Raw genomic sequence first — 23,739 nt, 5'->3', positions numbered from 1 at the left:
GCAATGTCAGTGCCATCAGAGTCTGTGTCTCAGGTACATGTGGAAGCATGGCATGCAATGTCAGTGCCATCAGAGTCTGTGTCTCAGGTATATGTGGAAGAAGCATGGCATGTAATGTCAGTGCCATTAGAGTCTGTGTCTCAGTTACATGTGGAAGCATGGCATGTAATGTCAGTGCCATTAGAGTCTGTGTCTCAGGTACATGTGGAAGCATGGCATGTAATGTCAGTGCCATTAGAGTCTGTGTCTCAGTTACATGTGGAAGCATGGCGTGCAATGGACAACATGGTTTACAGACTAAGCAAGGTTTAAAATTTAACTTGAAAATGAAGGAAAACTCTGAGCTCATTTACTTTTTGTTGTTGTAATGAATGTCGTTTTGTAAATGAAGGTGTAAGGTGGTTTTCAAGGAGCTCTGCTTAGGTTCAGTGGTGTGAGAGAAGTGCTGAGACAGTGGGCTTCATTGTTACCAAGACCCTTGCCTACGTAACCATGGGGGTTTTGTTGTTTAAGACTTGTTTGTGAGTCTTTGTGTGTACATTTGTCTGTCTGTCTGTAAGTTTGCTCATATGCATGCAGGGCCCATAGAGGCCAGAAGAAGGCTTCAGATCCCCGGAGTTGAAGTTACAGGTGATTGGAGCCTCCTGACGTAAGAGTTGGGAACTAAAACTTGGGTCCTCTTTAAGAGCACTACCTACTCTTAACTATGGCGCCATCTGTCTAGCTTGTTTGCTTTTAGCATTTTTATTTGAAAGCTCTTAGGAAAACTGGCATTATCTTTATGGGAATTTTGGCTTTATATTGAAGTTTCTTGACTTTCAGCAGAAAAACTAATTAGATTCTAGCAGGAGGGACTTCTTCCTCAGTTTGTGTCCCATCCTTTTTTCCTATCTGTTTATCCTGCATCAGAGATAGGATTAACATTCAGAGAAGACTTAAATAGGCAAAGGGCGAAATGAAAGAACCAAGTCTTAGAAATATGAATATATATTTATTCAGTTGATTTATTTTGTAATTTTTGAGATAGGATCTTGCTACGTAGTCCTGGCTGACTTTAAATGCATAAAAGTTCTTCATCAGTCTTTCAAGTGCTGGGTAGGAACTACCACACGAATATGTTATTTTTTAAGGATTTTTAGAATTCTAGAAGAAAGGTCATGGAAAGACAGAACTGTGTTTCTGATAGCCTTTAGTGTCTGGAGATGCACTGATAGTGTGGGTTTAGGGTTCAGTGAGTTGTTGCAGGAGATATTAAAAACTGGCACCGAGCAGCACTAGACCCAGCTACTCTCTGCTCCAGCGGTCTCGGCTTGCAGCCTCCAAGTGCTAGCCACAGGCAACAGTCTTCCCAGGTCTGGTTCGCCTGCCTCTGCTTGTACCGTCCCAGCCATCCACATCCTGCAGATAGTGGTCCCAAATCCCCTTAACCCAGTAAATCAAAACTCTAGAAGCTTATAATTATCAGTCAGATTTATATATCAATAAATTCTCAATTCACAAGATGCCCACACAATAATTTCAGAGCCAGTTGATAGTAATATAAATTGCCCCCCTAGATAAGACAAATTGTACTGTAATTATCCATCCCTTATAAGATAGTCATAGCTACCTGTGGCTATTTAAAGCCATGTGGAATCTGGATCGTCTTTCTTTTCTTCCATCTTTCTTCCTCCCTTCTCTTCCTCTCCCTGTCTCTGTCCTTGAAACTCTTAGCTCCGTCTTTCTTTTCCCTGTCCAATCACAGGCTTCTTGTTGTATTAATATTTAAATTAATTGGGAGAAAATTGGGGAAAAATTCTACAATGAGTCATTTCCCAGTGAGAATAGAATTATTATCACTATTACTACAAGCACAAGCACGTGTTAATGTGGTCTGTTATTCTATTGCTTTGATAAAATGCCATTAATAAATGCCATTATAAAAGAAACCATTTAACTTGGGCCTTAGAGTTTAAGAGAACCAGAGTCTGTGGTGACAGAGCAAAGGCGTGGTAGCAGAAATAGCTGAGCACACATCTTGATCCTCAGTCTGGAGGCACAGAAAGGGAGAAATACACAGTCTTGGGATTGGCCCTAGACTTTTGAAACCTCAAAGCCTTCTTCAGGAACATCCTCTTCCAGTGAGGCCACACCTCCTCAATCTTTCCAAATGGTTCCACCAACTGAGGACTGCAATTTCAAATGGATGAGCCCATGGAGGCCATCTGAAAGCAAGCCACCACATACAGTAACATTGATGGTTGCATGGAAAAAATAGAAGGCTAGCCTAGAATGGTGATTCATGTATGTAATGCCTAGCATTGAGGAAACAAGCACAAAAGGCTAGGCTGGGTTATATAACTGTTTCAGGCTAGCCTGCATTACATAGGAAACACTTTTCAAAAGAAAAAGAAAGCAAAAAGAAAGGAGCTCAGCAGGCGGTTCAGAGGCATCTACAGAATGCTCCTGTGAAGGACTGGCTGTGCGTTGTGCTGTGCTGTCTGGTGCTGGATCCATAACCTGCTGACTCACTTCCTGTATCCCAAAAGAAGTATGGAACCAAATCAGGTAAAAAGTAACGATCTATTACTAGTCTAGCCCAACAGTAAGAGAAAAAAGACTGTTCCCTTGGCAGTGTAGCCGTTCATAACAACCCATGAGACAGAGGTCAGAGGATGTGTAGGTCAGTTGTCATATAGTTTGATCAGCAGATCCTTTCCTGGAGAAGAGGCTACTGGGCCGCAGGTTTCTGGTTTTCTTGCTTCCTTAGGAGTCCACTTTTTAATTGAAGTTAAAGTCTAAGGAAAAGGAGTCACATATTCTAAAAGGTCTCCATTTTTTGAAGAAAAACTCTTGGATTTTATGGAATGTAGGTTTAAGATCCACACCTTTTCAGGGTCATAGGGTTGTTTGTCCTTATGTCCCTTTGGATGAACGTGGGCAGGAAGTCTTTCATATCTTTTCTTTGGAAATCTGCTTTAAGATCAGTCTGCTTGCAAAGGCAAAGGGAGGGTGGAATTAGGGTGGCAAAGTTGTGTTGAATGGTTAATGACTCAAGTGAGGGCTACAGATATCTTTGTATAAAATTTAGATCATATCCTCTGTCACCAGATCTAGGTCTAGCCTAGCCTTACAGTGGTGGGTGTTCGACAACTAAGTATAGAAAGATTTTCTAGCTTTAAGGAGTTGTTTTTCAGAGGATTTGGCTTAATTTTGCCATATTAATTTTTAAAAAATGAAAATAGTCTAGTGTGCTTTTCTCCCCTCCAGTATGCTTTGTGTAGCCTCTCATTCATCAGTAGGCTAGCCTAACTTGGTTCATACAACAGAACTCAAAAATAATTTTATCTACGATACAAGGTTCCTTGAATTGGCATGCTGTTTCTTCCACTGTAGTCTGCTGGTTAAGAAAGTTACAGAACATAGGAATATTTTTGGACTCAGCATATGGGCCAGACACATTTATGTCTGATAGCCATGGCCTACTCCACACTTTCAAAGCCCATACCTGTGATTGTTTTTGAAACATGCTTGCTCCGTAGATGTAATCACTACCACTTGGGCATCAGCGTTCTGTGGGATCATGCCTCTAAACTTCCTAAAAAGCGTTTTGTCAATCTAAGAATGCCTGCTTACAGCCTACTACCTTATTTCTTTGGGTGACTTTTGAAGAAAAATGTACACTTACATTCTTGATATAGTCATTGAGTCATCTTATATTGAGTATCTTTTAGGAGATCAGAAACAAAACATTTTTATTTCCAACTCGCAAGTCCTATTCCCTCTGAGGTTCCTGGATCCTGATGTAAAGTGACTAATTCTTTCTTCAGCTTTTTCTCTCCTGTTCCATCTTACAGTGCTTAGCTAGTAGAAACCATTTAGGATTGCTTTTTCATCTCCAAAAGTTTCTTAGGACATTGTCTAATTTCTTCCTAAGTTCTTATAAATAGCATATTTTATCATCTCATTAACAAGAGTTACTATTTTTCTAATCTGTAATTTCTTCATTATTTTTTCTACTTCTTATAATTAACATTTAAATTGTTCATAAAGTCATTGTGCTTTAAAATTTTGTTTTAACAAGTGCCAAACCTAGGTGTTGATTTGTGTATTATTTATTGCTATGGTAATATATTTGTAAACAGCTAATAACAAGCACAGAGCTTACAATAGCGTTACATCAAACATGTATTTCTGCTTAGCTAAATAGTTCTGTTAAGCTCTTTTAGCTTGGCTAATCTTTGCTGGGTTCATTCTTCAATCCAGTCAGCTGATAGTGTGGCTGAGTACTAGCTGATGTGGAATGGCCTCAACTGGGCAGACACAACTCTCTTTTACAGATTTTCATCCTACATCTTGTTGTCACAGGGTAGGCAAGGATCCAAAGAGAAAAAAAAGAAGCCATTCAAAGAGACTTCTTAGCACTTAGAATTGGCCAGAGGCATACAGAAGTATGAACACACTTACACACACACACACACACACACACACACACAAATAAATGTACTAGCATTTTAATGCCATATATACTTTCTTTAATGGTATTTTTATGATGTGGTATATGTGTGTGTCTGCCTGCATGTAGGACATGTGCTACAGCATGCGCATGGAGATCAGAGGACAGCCTGCAGGGGTCAGTTCTCTATGTCCACGGATAGGCTCCAACTATCAAGCTCAGGCCATCAGGCTCAGTAGCAGGCCAGCTGAAGCCACTGAGTCATCACTACCACCTGCTCCTTGTTTAAACACCTTTACCTCATACAATCCTGTTTAGAGAGTTCAAGAAAAATATCATAGAGATACAACATTCTTTTGACCACTAGATTTAATTTTTTTATTACATTTGATTATCTCTCTGATTTTGATTTAAGGCTATGCTCGGTGATGTAACCAAAAGGCTGATATTCCAGGAGAGGTTTTAGAAGGAAGCTCAAGTGGTGCTGTGTCCTTTTGGATACGTTACAGAACATACAGTGTCTGGCTATTTCTTTTTGTGACAAGATTGATTTCAAGTGTTACCAACCTGGTGGACCTTTATGAAGCTTTCTATAGCCTATCAGCGTGTCCTTTGAAGGTCTTTGCCCAAGGTGATTATTTTACTATGAGTTTCAGAACAGTGGCATTTCTCTAATTGGCAGACCATTACTTCATTAGCTATTTGGTTGCTGTGCAGTGCAGCCTGTGGACGGCATAGGTTTTATTCTTCTTCCTGTTCAGTTACTTTCAGGATACAGTCTTGGTCCTGGTCCCTTTGCATTATAGTCAAGTTTTCTTCGGTGGCAGAGTGACCTCACAGATTTCTCAGCGTGTTTAATGAGACTGTCTCTTTTATGCTCATGGATTACCCCTTGTTTCATATTGGCTTCACATAAACAGTCTATTCACATTGTTTATAGGACACACTTTGGAGTTGGCTTTTCTAACAGTATTTTACTTCATTTTTTTCTTCCATATTAATCTCTACTTTTTTGTTGATAATTGTAGTTATTATGAAAAAAACCCAAATATGAAAAAACACTCAATCCATATTTGTTAAGTAAGGTAATATTGTATATAGTACTAAGTTAGATGTTATTACAGTGTACCATACTGCTAATTATGGGACTAGATAAACAGGGCAGGAAGCTGTAGTCCTGAGCCTAATCCAGACCTATCCATTGGTTCACTGTATCCATGGCTGCTTTTCCTTAGCACAGGAAAGAGTAGTGACAACACGATATATAGCCCACAATTAAAGAGATACATGTTACCAGGCCTTAAAGTTCATTCATCTTTGATGAAGAATATTTAGGTAATGTCTCATCCTTTACAACTATCCAATAGGTTGTTCCTAATGTAGTCTAATATGGACATTTTCATAGTTTTAGGAAAATTATAATCATTGTATTTTATAGGATACAATGTAATGTTTTGATGTAGAAGATTTTGGAGCTGTTCAAGGTAGTGAGCTTAGCCATTGCCTCACCTACTTAACTCTTTGTGTGTGCTAAGAATATTTAAGGTTCCTTTGAAATTTTGAAATATGCAATACATTATATATTATTATATGTGGCTACCATCGTATGCAATCTCATGGAGATTTAATTTTCTTTTGTAATTGAAGTTTTGTGTTCTTTGACCAGCATACTCCACCTCCTAGAACCCTCCCCCAGGCGTCATTCCCCGCCCCTCCGAAACCCCCACCACTCACACCCCCACCACTCACACCCCCACCACTCACACCCCCTCAGGCTCTCTACCTCTCGGGTCTCTAGTAGCATTTCACACGTAACTAAGTGGATGTAGAAGCTGCCGTGCATGGATTATTTCACATAGCAAAACACCTTTGCGGTTCATGTATGTTACTTCAGATGACAGCATTTCCCTTTTAAGACAGTATACATTTCATTGTATGCACTCCATTTTCTTATGCCATCCATGGATAGACAGCTAGCTTACATCTTACTGTTGTGGGTAATACTACAACGTGGGGTTCACATAGGAATCTCGCTGCTGGCTCATAGGATCATGTTGTTTACATTTTTTGGCTAGCTGCTATATTGTTCTCCATGATGGCTATACTAGTGTGTATTCCCACCAGCCATGGGCCTTAACACCCTGCCTTACCAACCCTGTTTCTTTTGATATTTGCCATTCTGTGGTGGTGAGGGGGTAGTTACGTCGTTTAAACTTGTGGGGATTTTTGTTTTCTAGCCGGAACATATCAAATGCTCATTTTTGTGTAAACTGTCAAATACAAGATTATGGTTAGACACTTAACTGCTTCAGTGGTTTAAAATGAAATATCACCTAGTATTTTTTTAGTCTTAGTAAGCTTTTATGTCATATACTTATGCTTAAGGATTACAATATTTCGCTTAACATTTAACCATGTTCTTCACATGGGAGGTTGAAGAGTGCCTCAAAAACCTTCCTCTTTGTTTTAAAGGTTTCTCCTCGTTTGGTTTTAGTTCTCAACGCTCTTTGCTTGCCAACAAACTGTATAATCTTACTCATCTTGCTACTCTACCTCCATGGAGTCTGCTGTGTCCATGTAGAGCACTTGACACTTCCATTCGCTATGACTGACTCTGCCTCTGGGATGTGACTACATGCTCGCTCCCATCTGCGTGTCATTTACACACATAAGTAAATAAATAGAAAGGGCTATCAAACCCAGTAATGAGTGTGTTGCTTAAGAAGGACATTCGTAAGTGAACCAGGCTTTTGTTTTCTGTGGTCACTGAGCGAATGATCCATCCCAGTGTTGTCACTTTCGGTGTCCCTGCCTTTTCTTTTTTCTGGAATTTTTTTGGGGGGGCGGGGGAGTTGGAGGGAGGAGGAAGGGTACATCCTTGGCTGGCCTCAAACTCACAGAAATCTACCTGCCTCTCTCTGCCTCTGCATCCTGAGTGCTAGGATTGCAGGTGTGTGCCACCATACCAAGCTTATCCTTGTGTTTTAATGTTTGACTTACTTTGAGAAATTTTGTGTTAATAAAAATTTTTATAACTTTTACCTCATTTAAAATGATTACAGTGATGGATAAAATGTCTTAAAACAAAAAAAGTAAAAATGTGTAAAGTAGTTCTTACCTTGAAAACAATCGAATTCTTGAACAATGAACCAAATACATATATTAATTAATTAGTTTTTAAAATTGATTTTTTTCATGCATGCGAACAGTGTGGCTCAATCAGTCTGTCTTCTCCTCTACCTCTCCCACTACTTTTTCTCTCAACCCCATGTGCTGTTTGTTTTGGTTTTGTTTTGGTTTTTTGTTTTTTTTTTTAATCCACTGATTAGTCTACTCAGTGCTCCCAATGTATTCTTAAGGCCAAGCTGTATATTTACTTCTATTCCATTAGAACAAGGGCAGCTTGTCAGAGGTTTTATTTCCAGTGGAAACTGACACTCTTTCCTCACCCAGCAAGTGTCAGTTGCCAACAACTGTTAGCAATAAGTAGAACTCTGTGAGTGCCTTGCTGTTCATTCTGGGATTTTGGCTAACTCCATCTTCTACAAGTCATTTTCGATGCTTTTGGGACTCATGGCTGGATCTGAGTGTTAATTTTTTTTCTCATAATACCTTTATAATAGTACCTTCTAGCTTATCATATGAAAGATTTTTATTGTTTTTCTAAGACAGGGCTCTACAAAGCCCAGCTGGCTTCTAACTTAAACTCTTTTTGCTCTAGCTTTCTGATTTCTGCAAACTAGAATTGAAGACATGTGTAAAACCAGTTTTTAAAAGCTATTTTAAATTAATGATGTCTTTCTCAAACTCACAATCAGGAGCATTTTATTTTCTTTGATTTTTTTTTTTATATTTGTGTGTGTGTGTCATATATGAGTGAATCAGTTTTGTCCTTCCATGAAGGTTGTAAGAATTTAACTTATGATATCAGGAGTGGCAGCAAGTTTGCCAGCCCAATTTCATTATCTTTTAAACAAAAATAAGTTCCATGATGAAGTTCTTGGATAACTTTCCAACTCCACGGATTAGTGTCACAGTCACTGCTATAAAGTAAAGGCACCGTGTCTATTTGTTTATGTTTCTATTGTTCATCTTACATGTGCCAAATTTCACTTTTGGTCTCATGCTGTGCTAATATTTCATAGGTGGATATGAGAAATGTTACAGGGAACTGGTAGAACTATAGAAACTGGTAGAATTGGGCCAGAGTTTTATTTTAGTAGATACAAAATACAGAGATGGGAATATATGCTTTAAAATGACTTATTTATTGTGTTTTTAGTTTTTACCAAATACGTGCATCGATGAAAATACCACCAAGAATTCCCCACAGAGTAGAAGCCAGTTTGTTATGCGCAACAGGTAAGTCAAGAAACGTTTTCAAGTTAAAAATAAAAATTTTGAAGTAGCAGTAGTGATAACATTTTAGAAATACTTGACTCTTTTCATTATAAGCATGAGTTAGCAAATAGGATTGCTATGATTTCCCCTTTAAGAAATCAGTAAGAAAAAAAAAGAGAGGTGACTTAACTGTTAAATATTCATGTAGAATCTCTTATGCTGTGTGTGAGTGTTTATGTATGTATACTATACTTATATTGAAAGTCTTACTGTGCAAATCTGTGTATTTATTCAGTTACATTTGATTTTCACTCTATGTTCATATATTCTTCTGTAACAAGTTGGACTTTACTTAATAAACTTGAACCCATTTGAAAAAAAAAAAGAAATCAGTAAAACAGGCTTAATTTGGCGTCTTAAAAACACATGTAACAATGTGTCATATAAGTAGAGGTTTAAAAGTGTATGCAGTAAAGGTCCATACATACTTGACTTAAAACTTTACAGTATGCTTTTGAATTCTGTATCCTTGTGATTCAGCTTCTTGAATACTGGGATTTCAGCTGCATGTCACCATGCTCAGCTATAGAAGTACAATAAAATTGCTGTATAAAATTATCTCCATCCTTCATTTATAAGAAACATAAACTTTTCCCTTTAGTCTTGAGTCTTACCCCCAGCACATCCTTATATCCACATATAAGCTAGAAGGTACTGTGTGTCTGTCTGGATAGTCCACAGTCTCAAAACGATTAAAAACCTTAAGCATTTCTAATCCCAAGCATTCTGGATAAAAATTACTCAACTTGTGTGTTTGTGTTTATTCCATGTAGTTAGGAAGTGATTTGGGGGCTGGAGAGATGCGTCAACTGTTGAGGCTAGGCTCACAACCAAAAATATAAGGAAGTTGTCATATAAACCTGGTATTACGGTTTTCAAAGCATTGTAAAAATAATACCACACCAAACCTAAAGTTTGACTGAGCACAAACAGACCATTTTTTTGATATTCAAAGAAATTTACTGGAAATTAGAATTGTTAAGAGCTGTCCTTTTTTAAAATCACACTGTAGTTACTAACATGCTGTTCATGTTACATTTGTTGAATTGTACTTAATAGGAGTTTATCTTTCCAATACCATCAAAATATTCAGGGAACCTATTATGATCACACACATACACAAATAACTTTAGTTGCTTAAAAAGGGAAAACAAAATAATTTTCTTGTTGCTTAGCATGTATGTCAGATATATACTTACTATCATAATAAAGCCTTCTGTAAGTCCACCCTCAAGAAACAGAGAGGGGGCTGGAGAGATGATTCAGCTGTTAAAGTCTAGAAACAGGTAGTAAAGCACCAGCAGTTTCAAAATAGACTTGGCACTCCTCTCTGAACTTCCCTAAATCTAGCAGGTGGATGGTTTTGCTGTTTGTTATCTCTTGAGGTTGCCATTGCAAAAACTTCAAACTTCGGTTTATGAAATACTTTTGTAGATATCAGTATAGTTTATGTAAAATCAAAAAGGCTAACTAAGTTAACTGCTTTTTAGCATTGCATTTCTTAAATAAAATTAATTACTTTATAGTAATGAAATTTGGAGAGAACTAAAGGCACATTTTGTATTTATATAATGTATGTGTGTTTGTTTGTGTGTGTAATTTGTCAATCACAATAATAATTGAAGAAGAAATTCTGAAATTCAGAGGGACTTGGGGGAACACAGGACAAATTTGGGGGAGTATATGGGATAAAAAAGATATAAATACAGTACTCATAATCTCAAAAACTAATGTGATCTAAAAATGTCAACATAATCTATCAATAGATATAAATAATGATATAATGATATTAATGTATAAATATATAAACATTTTATATCATTTATTTTAATATATTTTTATATATAATTATATCAATATGTCATGTATCAATATAATATTTACATGTAAAAATTGGTTGTTGTTGTTTTTTTTTTGAGACAGTATTTCTCTGTGTAACCCTGGCTGTTCTGGAACATGCTCTGTAGGCCAGGCTGGCCTCAACCTCAAGAGATTCGCCTGTCTCTGCCTCCTCAGTGCTGGAGAGTAAAGGTGTATGCTACCACTGCCTAACTGAAAATTCCAAATATTTTTTACAGTTGATTTTTTTATAAGGACTTGAGGGGTTTTTTGTTTCATTTTGTTTTAAGACTGAATTAATTTATGCTGAAGCTAACATTTTTGTATTTTAGTCATTTTAATTTGGAATTAATTTTAAAACATTGCCTTTTAGATGTTTTAGATTGCTTTTTAGCTGTTTAGGTATAAGATCATTTAGTTAATCCAGAAAATTCTAATTGTGGGTAAGGAAAGAGATAAGAATCCTAGAAAGAGGTTTGAGGAAATGATAGAATGTATACAAAACAGAGTTAAGTTGTAGATTCCTAGCAAATAACTATGTGAAAGGCCAGAATGGAATATTCTAGAAAGAACAAATTCGTTCTGTTTATTACATAGTCTTACTATATGCAGCAGAAACAGCTCTTTGTTCATGTTTGGTATATGAGGGGGGAATAATTTCATATCTAAGAGATAAAAGCTTCTGTTACAATTAAAAATTTTTTAGTAATTCAAAGAATTACTTTTACTTTAGTTTTCTTAGGTTCTAAATAAATAATTACCTGGGAGGACTAGAAATTGTAGTACTCTTTAGTTTTACAGAATAATTCTAAGAAAGATTACAGAGCCAGAGTTAACCGACAGTAACGCCATTGACACGTGAACAGCTGTTATTTGAAAGCAAATTCTTATATATTTAGAGTGATCCAGAAGAGAGAAGTGAGTGTCAGCGTAATGCATCTGGTCCATGTGTTTTGTTGGAAATTGCATTATGATAGTCATAACTTCTTCTTCTTCTATAAGTAATATTGACCTAAACTTTATAAAATATTTCTCTACTTTTACTTCCTGATGGTAAGCTGGGGACTAGGAGGAAAATGAGAAATAAGTTACAAGGTGACTAAACAGTGTGTCTTGGTTCTCTTTCCTTTTCTCGTAGGCTATGAGAGACTTGCTGACTACTATTTTATTATGTTTTGTATTTTCCTGCCAAGAAAGAGGACCTTTGTCTGTAATCAAAAATAGTAATGGTCTCTTGATTGACAGTAAATCAGAATTATGGACTGTGTCAGGGGTCTCAGGATCTAACAGTTAGGAATGATGTGAACAGTGTACCATTCGACCCTTCTGGACCTTTGAGAGCAATTTATGTCCTGAAAATGGGAGCAGAAGCTATGTTTCATGACAGAAAGAAAGCCAGCTCTTAACTGCTGAGCAATTTCTTCAGCTCCTCTGATAGACAGTTTGTCTAAATGAAGACAAATAACTAAAAGATCAGTTAGTATATAGAGAATATATTCTAGGATATATTCTTCCTTTTTCAAATGTTCTATTCCTTCTACTTTCCAACTTCTTCCTGATTAATATGACTGTAGATACATGTTCTTTTGTTTGTAATTATAGGTTGGAAACCTGTTAACAGTGTTCAGGTTTTTTTTTGTTACTACATAAAAGGACACAGATTTATTAAATTTAAATGAGTATCCAGCTCAAAAGAAAAAGAAGTTTAAGTTTCTAGAAGAAACTTAAGGGAGGTCTAGTTATTTGAGTGCTTATCTAGTTGAGTAGGTAGATAGGCAGACACACAGACATAGATAAGGTTTACTGCTGATTCACATGCCTCTCTTGAATAGTAATGATGGAGGTACTAGGATTCAGAGACCCCGGAGAAAACTCACTTTTTTCTCAGAAATAAAACTCCATTATAACAACCCAGTATCAAACACATTAAAGAACAGTGCTTTAGAAATAAGGATAGTTTAAGGAAAGAAGTAACTGGAGGCAGTTCATACCGTGTCTTCAGTTATTTACTGTCATTGGTAACTGAACAATCTCAATAGCCACGAGTAGAAAATTCATGGTCAGATTTTTGTCCTTTAGTAAACTTTGAATTCTAACGCCTTTAAGTTGGCTTGGCATTTCAGGCTTCTAATTGCTTGCTCTCATTTGAACAGTTTCATTCTGTCAAGGCAAGAGTAAAGTTACCTGCCTGCTTATTTGTACCTTTACTGGGCTGTGAACTCAGAAGCCAGGCAGTTCATGCTGATGCTGCTGTCCTTTACTTTGCCATACTAGAGACAGTGAGTGAGGTTGAGTAAACGGTCACTTGCTCACAGAGTCCATTAAGAGTTATCAAAGCTACGTGTGTAGCCAAAGGTGAAGGTGTAGATAGCGATAGTACTGAGATGTAGATTAATATAAGTACTAAGCTTCTGCATCTCAAGGATCTAAAAGTACAGTCATGAGGGTGCTAGAGAGTAGCTGGTCAGCACAATGTAAATGATCACTTGAACAAAAATAGGTCACAAAATTAACAAGTTAGGTGGTAATTTATTCAAAAATAAATAGGAAATGACTATTATATTTAAGATATAGTACTCAATCCAATACTAATGTACTAAAAAAAAATAAATATGGTTCTTGTCCTCGTGGAGCCAATTTCATCTAACATGTTGAAAAGCTCTTTCTGATTCAGACCAATAGATTGAATATATGCGTGCTTTGACCTGTTTCTAAGCCATTTTGTAAATGACAGTGTAGTAGTGTGAAAAGAGTGACACAGGGGTAGAGCTGAGTGATGGTTACTGAAGCTGACTGTCTTGGTGTGACCACTGCTCACACTGTTTACATGCTACTACACAATACCCCACAAACATGTCGGGTTAAAATGCTAATTCAAAAATCAAAGTTTAGAAAGGAAAAAATATATAACAAATTAGTGTCCATTTGTCATAAAAATCTTCCCACCCCAAATTGTAGGGAACTTTGAAACCTAATAAAAGTTTATGAAAAACTTTTAACTGATGTTCTCTTTACTGGTGAAAAACTTTGTGTTTCATCATTTTTTTTCTAAGAACAACACTAATAGAGTGGTTTGTTTTCTATCTTGCATGATTAGAAGTTTTATTTAGATCTCTGCTAGATCTCAGTTGTCTGACCATTACTGAATGAAAGGAGGGAGTAATTAGATATTAGAAGAGCTTGAACATATTTCTTTGAGATTCATTTTAAATTGATAAACTATTTGCTACGGAATTCATGATAGTATTTGTAACTGCAGTGTGCATTTTTTAGGGCAGAGGTTGACAGTAGATGTTTTCCTCATTTTCTCTCCCTCCACCCTTTAAAAAAAAAGAAGAGAGAGAGAGAGAGAGAGAGAGAGAGAGGGAGAAGGAGGGGGAGGAGGAGGAGGAGGAGGAGAAGCAGCAGCAGCAGCAGCTTGTTGACTCAGCTTGCCTGACTAGCCCACGGGTTGTGGGTATCCTTCTGTCTCTGTCCCACAAAGAGCTAACTACTACCATGCCTGACTTTTATATGGAAACTAGGGATTCAAAATTGAGTCTTGATGCTTGCATAGTAAGCACTTTGCCCATGAGCTGTCTTCCCAGTTTCCTGGAGATGTATTTTATTGGATTAGTCAGGGACTTAATGTCATGAATTGTGAAGAATCTTAATATTTGACTTTGTGCGTTGTTGAATATTATTTTCCATGCTTCTCCATGTTTCTGCACGTGTTTTGAGCAGAGATACTGGAAAGCCTACTAGAGACTTAAAAAGATGCTTGTAGACAACTTTGGAAGCCATAAAGTCTTAATTTGAGGCACTGAGTAACATTTTTACTGTCTAGTCTGATTATGAGAATGTTTTCTGCTGATGCAAGATTAGACAGGTTTACATATAACTGTTGGTAAAGGTTGAGGCAACCAGACACTCAGGGCATGTGTGACATTCACTTAGCCAGTATTCCCATCACTCCCATGGGACTTAGGAAAGGGAGGTAACTGATATGCAGTCTGTGCTGGGAATTACAAAATTTCTTGTCTTGTGTCTTCTGTGAGCAGCCATGAAACTGTAGTAGAGTAGCTACTTAGCCTGTGAGTGGAATGCTTTCTCAGAAGAACGCCTCAAGAATGTATTATCTAGAAAGGCACATTAAGAAGTGTTCAGGACTGAGACACATTGGAACTATGGTAGTTGTTGACAAGTAACTGAGATTTGAGAATTTCCCATTGGATTTAACACTGCAGAATTCATTGGTCTTGATGTGCAATTGCATGGATCAGAGACTAGATGGAATGTGAATTAATTCTTGCTGTGTAAAAATTTGCCACCTAACTTACTTTTAAATACCACATTATCACAGTTCCTGTGTGTCAGGAATTTAGCCCTATGCCTCTGGCTTAGAGTCTCTCACAAGTTAAAGTCATTACTTCTGCTGTGTATGCACAAATTATACCGTTACTTTTGCTCTGTTCACAAACATTAATCCATTGTGGAAAGAAATTATACAAGAGTATGGACACCATAAAGATGTAAGGAAGTAAGAATCAATGGACCGTCTAAAATTCTGGCAATAACAAAATAGACTGAGAGAGAAGGAGGGGTATCAATTAAATAAGCATACTAAATGCCGAGGACTTGAGCTGTGTGCCAGAAAAGGAAACAGAGACAGTAACTCTGCCTAGGATGATCTGTAGGTAGATAGAGTAGTGGAGCTTACAGAATTTCTCAGATGATGGCGATGTGACTATGTGCTTACATAAGAACCAGAGTTATCATAGAAGGCCATGACCGGGGAGAGACAGTACACTGTGAAGTTGTCACCTAGAAATGTGAGCTACAGACACGTTCAGAAGTCAGCGTGACTGGCAGGCAGCACTAAGGGCCCCTCTGAGATAAGTGGTCATGACTGTAAAGCATAGCCAGACCAAAGAGTTGTGTATTGTTCCCCAGGCACATCTCGCTTGTGTGGATTAGGCAGAGAGCTGGACTTAGCACGCTATACAAGCAATTACATCAAACAAAACTAGTAAATATTCACGCACACACACAAACATACAACAAACACACACTATACATACATACATACATACATACATACATACATACATACTACATACATACATATGATAGGATGTCTGATGGTTGGATTGTTTTCCGTGTTTTGAGACAAGAGTCTCATTGAGTTATCCAGGCTAGACTGTAATTGTCAGTCCTTTTATGTCAGCCTTGAAAGATATGGCATTCTGTCAAGGCTGACATATGGTATTCTTAGCACATGTTACTGTTCCTGGGCTCTCTTAGTGGGGTGTATGAATGTAAGGGGGTGTGATTGTGATGTATCAGAATTTAAGATGTGCTAAGAAGGAAAATGGGCATGTGAAAGAAAATGGAGAAACCAGAAGAGGACTGGAGCCACAGAATCAGTCCTAAATGGGCCCAAAGGATTGTTCGACCTTGTTACCTGGGCAAGTAAGCTGGGAAAAAAGGTGTGGCTGTGACAGGAAGTCAATTTAAACCTGCACTGCAGAGGAATTGTAGTCAAAAGTAATGTAAAAATCTAGGAGATGGCCATAGGAAGGAGGAGCTAAGGAGCACTGTGGGGCAGGAACACACAGAGAGAAAAAGGAAAAGCACCTAGACAGTTGCGATTGCAGCCTGTTTTGCTGTACATCAACAGTAATATAGAAGGTAGTTTTGGAAGGAATAATTCTGAATTAAGAAATAAAATCTTTAAGAAATTGGGATCTCAGGGAAGGACTAGGAGGGGGAGGGGAAACTGCAGTTGGGATGTAAAGTAAATTAATTAAAATTTCAAAAGGAACTTAGACTCTTGATGAATCTGCAAGAATGAATGAGGTGGTCAGTGGGATGTGTAGCCTAATGACAGGAAACTCACATTATTAATAGTGGTGATTTGAAAGCTAAGAAACAAAGATGTCCCAGCCCTGGTGTCAAGTGTAGGAAGGGCCTCACTTTGAAAAGTGCACACCATTCGAGCATGAAGGCTTGAGTGTGGATCTCAGTATCCACAAAAAAAGGGTGGGCATGGCAGCCCTCACTGTAATCTTAGCACCAGGGAGAAAACCAAGAGAATTCCCAGGGCTTGCTGGCAAGCAGTCTAGCTGAATTGGTGAGTCCTCGAGCCAATCAGAGGCCCCTGTTCCCTAAACTTAAGGTAAAAAGCAATTGAAAAAGACACCTACGAGCAACTCGAGCTCTTGTACACACACCTGATTCTTCCCCCCGTGTGCACACTGTCACAACAAATACACACATGCAAGGAACATATAAGAGGGGAAAGAGCCCATTGGAGAAACAGAATTCATGGGACAAGCAATAGGAAAAGCCTTTGCTTTGTGAAGAATCAAATTCTAATTAGCACTGTCTGAGGGCTTTACACAGAATCTATATTGTATTAAGGGAAATTTCTTTCCATATCTTAGTTCTTAAACATTCAGAATGGAATTTTTGAGCTATTCAGTTTTACATATTCTGAAATATCTCAAACTTACAGAAAAGTTGTAAATATGAAGACTGCTTTTAATAATATGTCATTTGCAAGCATGTATGTCCTTACAATCCCTCACACACCACAGCACATGTGTGGGCTCAGAGGACAACTTGCAGGAGTTAATTCTCTCCTACCTTGGGCCCCAAGGATAGAAATCAAGTTATCAGGCTTGTGCAGCAAGAGCTGTGACCATTGGGCCATCTTGCCACAGCCCAAGACCATTTCTTACAAAACATTACTGCTGTGCCAGCCTCCGATGGTGAGAAACTTGTCAGAGTACACACATAATTTATCTTGTAGAAATCTTATTCCTGTGATCCAGAGCTTATTTTATCTTTGGTCATCCATTCACATGTCCCAGACTATACCAAGTCTGACTAAAAGGCTAAATGTGTATCCCTAACGCCTCCCACACCAGTCTTAATAGTGGTGGAAGGGCAGTCTAAGCACTGTTGTCTCAGTTGGCCATTTAAATTTAATAGTAAAAGACTGATTATTGATAACAAAGCACTGTAAAGCCTTTAGAAGGAAAGGAGAATGGTGTGTGTGTATTTGTGTGTATGTGCGTATGTGTGTGTGTGTGTGTGTGTGTGTGTATGTGTGTGTGTGTGTGTATGGGGGGGCGGTTTTCAGTTATTGGTTTCAAAATCAGTACTTTTTATGGAAACAACTTGACCAAGTATCTGTTACAGAATTTTGAGACTCACTAAAACAACCTTAATGAGGAAAAAAATGTAAGAAATATGTAGGACTGAATATATAAAGCCCTGTATGTAAGCTTCCATTCTTTTTTTCTCATAAAACCAGGATGTATTGCTGTCATTCACATGTCCAGCCAATCTAGATAGGAATTTGCAGTATTATAAGCCAGAGAAGCTCACCCAAAGTTCTGTGTCCAGAGTTTTATTTATGTGTCACTATGTGCACACAAGATTGGATTATCCCCAACATAAATTCAAATCCCCAGTCTTTTCCCCAGCCTAGATAGTAACCTTATTTCCTGTGGTGAAAGCCAGTCCTCAAGTCACATGCTTTGTCCTCGTGTTGTGGTAGCCCTGTTCTGGATCCTCCTTAGCTAACCTAAGAAATCTGAGGACACAAATCTGGAGTCTTCTGCCCCAGCAACAAAGGCAGAGAGCCAGCTGCATCTCTTTGTACTTGAGCAATGGAGATCTAAGTTGCCCCTTTTCTGTGTTAGGTCAGTTTCACTCTAAAATACCTGCTCGTATTTCCCCACTTCCCTTTCAAGTGAAGAAAAGTCTGTACAGGAATTTTCATCATGATTATGGTGTACTTATCCACTTTTTATCATAAATTAGTAAGTTTTCAGAAATATTTTTAACACTCCTGTATAAAATGGTAATGACAATGTAGTGATATCAAATTACAGCATTTAAAATAGTATTTAATTTCCTGTACTGTTCATCTTTCACCTCTCAGTTGTATTTCTCATCTGCTTTAGGCATGACGTTAGCCTTTCCAGCTTCAGTTCATGATGCTCTAGTTTGCAGCAAAACATTTCAGATCCTGTATAAAAATGAAGAAGTTGTTTTAAATGATGTCATGATCTTCAAAGTTAAAATGCTGTTGGATGAAAGAAAGGTAAACATCTCTTCCTATCTATCTACTGTGAAACTTCAGTGCATATGTATAACATTTATAAATATTAAGCATCTTAAAAATTTCTCTTTAGATTGAAGAAACCCTTGAAGAAGTCAGTTTTTTGTTATCCTTGGATCTACATTTCACAGATGGAGACTACTCGTAAGTAGGCTGGCTGTTCAGACCTGTGAACATCTGTACCAACTCAGGGTTGATTTATGTGAACCCCATTTTGTCTTTGGAACTTGTTATGTTCTTTTTTATTCTAAAGTGCATCTATTTTTCTGGGAAAGACTTTTGAGAAGGTAGGAACTACTCTTCCATGCCCATGCAGGGTAGTGAGATCAGATTAGGTGAAAAATTATAAAACAGTTTCCTAGACTCTAAAAATTGTATGCTTGCTATAGAAACAATACCATAAAATACTTAACTGACCTGTCTCCCATTGGTCTTTGGTGAATTTTTCATGGCATAAGTTATAGCTTCTTTAGGTGTGACTTTGAATATTCAGAATGCTCAAGACTGATGATACTCAACAAGGGTTTCTAGTCTGTTCATTTCTGCGATCCCAGTGATCCTGAACTTGCCTACATGTGGTAGAGGCACACTGTGCTTGGATTCATTTAAAACATAAAGTCATAGTAATTCCTTAAATAGAGTAAGCTGAAGTAAGTAAGTAACTCAGTAACTGTAGGTAGTTATGATATGTGCATGGCTTTAAGGTTATCTGGATACAATTTTAAAGATCTTTTTTCAGGGTTTGTGTGTGTGTAAATATAATGACAGACTGTATAACAATATCATTTCCAAATAAGAAGTGGTTTGCTTATGAGATAGGGGCTCACTAAGCATTTAATAAATGTTCAAGGTGTCTTAAGCAGCACTTAAGAAAATTTTATGCAGTAAAAATAATTTGATATACTTTGGAGTGCTTATTTGACCTTGTAAGAAACATTATTCTCCTTCAAATAAAATTTAAGATGGATATTAATCATTGGGCTATCAAAAAGAATGTGTTTTTATAGGCATGTTAGTTAAAGCAGTCCATACTGTTAGGAAGGAATCTGGCTGTTCTCACACTGCTGCCACATCACACTGATGCTTGCAAAATCTCTCATTGGAAGCTGAAATAACGAAGCCTTTAAGGAATAGTTACAACTGATTTAGAAATATTAGCCTTTACTAAATATCTCATAATTACATGAAAATATGTTGCCTTCTGTAGGGCAGATGATCTGAATGCCTTACAACTAATAAGCAGTCGGACATTGAAGCTGCACTATAGCATCTGTAGAGGCCTTCATCACCACGCCAATGTCATGTTCGATTACTTCCACCTTTCTGTGGTATCTGTCACAATCCACGCGTCATTGGTTGCACTACACCAGCCACTAATAAGGTGAAGTCAGCTAAGATTCTGCTACTTATTAATGCAATGCCTTTCTGTTTTATGCTGAAAACATACTCTGACAAAAGTAACTGAAGTAGTTAAATAGTTATTGATATATTTTCATTTTATGTTAACATTACAATGTGACATAATTTAAGAGCATGGGACCATTATTATCAATAATGTTTTTATTTCAGAAATAGGGAGTAAGGAGTAATTTTTTATATATATAATTCAGTTACTTAACTAAGTAAAAGAATGCAGGACAGAAATAATCATGCAACACTGTTTAGTCTTCGGTTTAATTTTTAATTTATTTTGGTGTGTGTGTGGGCATGCATTTGTGTAATGTACTTATTCTGTGAATGAGGATATGAATGTATTCTTAGCTTTATTTCTTTATCTCTTTCCTAGATACTCTATTTCATAGCAAAGTTACTGCCTTTTAAAGTTTTAAACAATTTTATGAATTTTTATTAACATTTTATATTATTCCATAATACTATTTTAACTTGGAATTGTGTAATATTGGGGTTCAGAGATAGCTCAAGTGTATATAGTACCCTTTCAGAGGCTGCATGTTTTATCCTCAGAACCTTCACCAGGTGACTCATAACCACCTGTAGCTCCAGCTCCAGGGAGCTTTGACCCCTCTAGGAAGATCTGCACTCTTTTGCACATGCCTCTTCCTGTACATGCACATAAGTAAAATAAGTGAAGATACGTCTTTAAAAATATGTAATATGTTAGATAACAAAGTCATTGGGTAATTATTTTTTCTGACTACTTCCGTATATTATGTTTCATCAGTGTAAGGCACAATCGTGTTCTATGGATCATAAAATAGAAATCCTTTGTAATGTAGGCAGTAATTGGAACTCTGAAATCAATAACTTTACATAAAAATACTCCATAGATTTGATTTCTGTGCTGTCTATAATTTCTAACACAAATCTGATTGTAATAGCTGTTAGGAGGTGGTGCATGAGTGTTACATATAATTATAAAAATCTGACTTACCAGCTAAGTAGGTGAGTTGTAAAATTGCCTTCAGAATTTGCTGGCGCACTTGCCTGGTATACTCAGTGCTTGTCTGGCCGGTGTAAGTCCTTGGTTCAGTCCTCCATATCTCAGAGAAGCAATCTCAAATGTCTAGCCTTAATGTTCATTGTACTTTTTTCATAAATCGAAATTATTAAAAGAAAATCTAAGAATACTATAGAACTTAGAACGTTGTAAAACCTTTGCTTTTCATTTTGTAATATTTTCTTTTGTACATGTCCTACATGAAAGTAGACTGTTAAGACAGTAATGATGTGCTGACTGTTCCCCCAGCTTTCCTCGTCCTGTGAAGACTACTTGGTTAAATAGAAATGCACCAGCACAAAGTAAAGACTCAGCGATTCCTACTCTGGAAAGTGTAGTCTTTGGTATTAACTACACAAAACAGTTATCACCAGATGTAAGCATTGAATATGTATATAAATTTTTGCTCATATTTTATTTTTTCTAATTTTAAAAGAAATGTTTTGAATATTTTATCTGTAAGTGAATTTAATTTCTTTGATGAATTAGCAGAGTCTAGTAACTTAAAAATCTAGTTAAATAAGATTATAACCAATTGGCTAGTCAGTTATGTATTATGAACATAAGCATCTGACTTCAAGATGTTAACAGATTTAGTGAAAATTGCTTTTTGACAGCCAGTGACCTTTGTAAACCTGTTGTGGTCACCTGATGTTCCTTTAGAAAACTTAGTAGGAACGTGCACTGGGCTTGGGCCATTTAAGAAGAATGGTGGATGTAAGCGTTGAGTCAGAGTAAGTAGCACAGGAAGGGAGAAATACCGCTAAATCCCGACAGCAGTGTCTCCAAAGAGCTGTAGTAGGAACCTCATCTTAACAAAGCCAGAGCTCCATAGTGTGTTTATAGCAGCCCGTGATGACTGAAATTGCTATGATCACATTTTATACATTTCAATCACTTACAGGAGGAGCAAGATACTGATGAATTTCTTACACCTTTTAGAATAACTAAATGAATGGCAGTAGGTTGGTTGTGGGTGTTTGGTTTTTTTGGTTTGTTTTTGAAGGTTTCGAGTGTAACGTGTTTTGATGTTTGCTTACTAACATTTTCTGTTCCAAATCTGTTCTTCCTAGGGCTGTAACTTCCTCGTTGCAGAGTCCTTCCTGCACCATGCCTATCACTTTCATTATACACTTTGCGCTACTTTGCTGCTAGCCTTCAAGGGATTGCACAGCTACTTCATTACGGTAACAGAAGAGATTCCCTCTTGTCAGAAACTAGACCTGGGTATGTTAAAAGCGGCAGAGCCCTCCTAGTCCTTCTCTCCACCGTTCTGGCTAGTGAACAGCTTTGCCGCAGCTTTCCTGCGTTAGATGCTTCACTTCTCTCTCAATTCTGACTTTTTCTATCTTTGATAATCACGTTGAAATTTGAAACTTTTTCTTAGAATCTGGAAAAATAATTTCTTGGTGCTAACATTGAAATGAGTCTTAGTAGATTTTTAAAGTAACAAGTCATACATTAATTTCAAAGTATGCTAGAAATCAAATATGATTATCTGCAGTCTTAGGAAGGTAAATTTGATGCTCATACCAGCAGCCTGCATAGTACAGACACTTAGACACTTTTGTACATAGTTGGCTATAATTATCCCAGGGCTCTCTTTCTCAGAAATTAATTTTAAAAATAAGAACAGTGTTCAGTATTTTAACATTTCAAAAATTACTTAAATCAAGCTTCAGTTTTTCTCTGATGTTTCATGGTTAGTTTATCTTCTATTTATTCTTAGTTGGGTTTTTTCAAGACAAGGTTTCTCTGTGTAGCTCTGGTCGTTCTGATAGACCTGCTGTAGACCAGGCTGGCTTCAAGTCCACCAAAATCCACTTGCCTCTCTCTTGAGTGCTGGGATTAAAGGTTTGTGCCACCACCACCCAGCTTCATGGCCAATTTATAAACTTCAATTTTCAGATATTAGCTCATAAAACCTTCATTTGTTTATTTATTTTCTTGACAGAATAAGTTGTTTTCATCATTATTTATTTAAATAAGTTAGGAATTTTTGAAATCTTTACTTAACTACTATTCTTCATATATTTTTTCATACCTCAAGGATAGTATTTTTAACAGTAACAATACATTCCCTAAGATGATAACTTATTTTAAATATTTTTTGGATTTGAGAGGGGTTTTTTTGTTTGTTTTATTTTAATTGTGTCCTTGAGGTTCTAAAACATTGCAAGAGGGGCTGGAGAGATGGCTCGCTGATTAAGAGCATTGCCTATTTTTCCTAAGGATCCAAGTTCAGTTTCCAGCCCCCACTTTGTGGTTCACCTTGATGACTTCAGTCATACAACCTCTTCTGGCCTGTTCAGGCAGTGCACAACTGTGATGTGAATACATATGTGCAGGCAAAATGCCCATGTGCATAAAATAAAAATAAGGGAAGAAAATTTTCAAAAACATTACAAGAAATCTTAATCCTTGTAACCTCACTTTAGTTTAGTTATGAGAGAATGCTAAGCAGTGTACTGCTTCTTAGAAGGCTGGGCTTGG

General features: G+C 37.1%; 1 protein-coding gene across 1 annotated transcript in view; it reads left to right on the top strand.

Moving 5' to 3' along the window:
• Positions 1 to 23,739, top strand: part of Fam135a (family with sequence similarity 135 member A) — an 84,572-nt gene that overhangs the window by 15,547 nt on the left and 45,286 nt on the right. The window contains exons 5-10 of the mRNA XM_028767238.1: positions 8,718 to 8,797; positions 18,631 to 18,770; positions 18,862 to 18,932; positions 19,996 to 20,169; positions 21,496 to 21,622; positions 22,320 to 22,473. Coding sequence (XP_028623071.1) covers positions 8,718 to 8,797; positions 18,631 to 18,770; positions 18,862 to 18,932; positions 19,996 to 20,169; positions 21,496 to 21,622; positions 22,320 to 22,473 — 746 coding nt within the window. The remainder of the gene's footprint in view (positions 1 to 8,717; positions 8,798 to 18,630; positions 18,771 to 18,861; positions 18,933 to 19,995; positions 20,170 to 21,495; positions 21,623 to 22,319; positions 22,474 to 23,739) is intronic.

Source organism: Grammomys surdaster, unplaced genomic scaffold (assembly GCF_004785775.1).
Source record: "Grammomys surdaster isolate TR1022 unplaced genomic scaffold, NIH_TR_1.0 171, whole genome shotgun sequence".
NCBI classification, from domain to species: Eukaryota; Metazoa; Chordata; class Mammalia; order Rodentia; family Muridae; genus Grammomys; species Grammomys surdaster.
The sequence above is the reverse complement of the archived record's forward strand: the minus strand, read 5'-3'. Positions and strand labels throughout refer to the sequence as shown.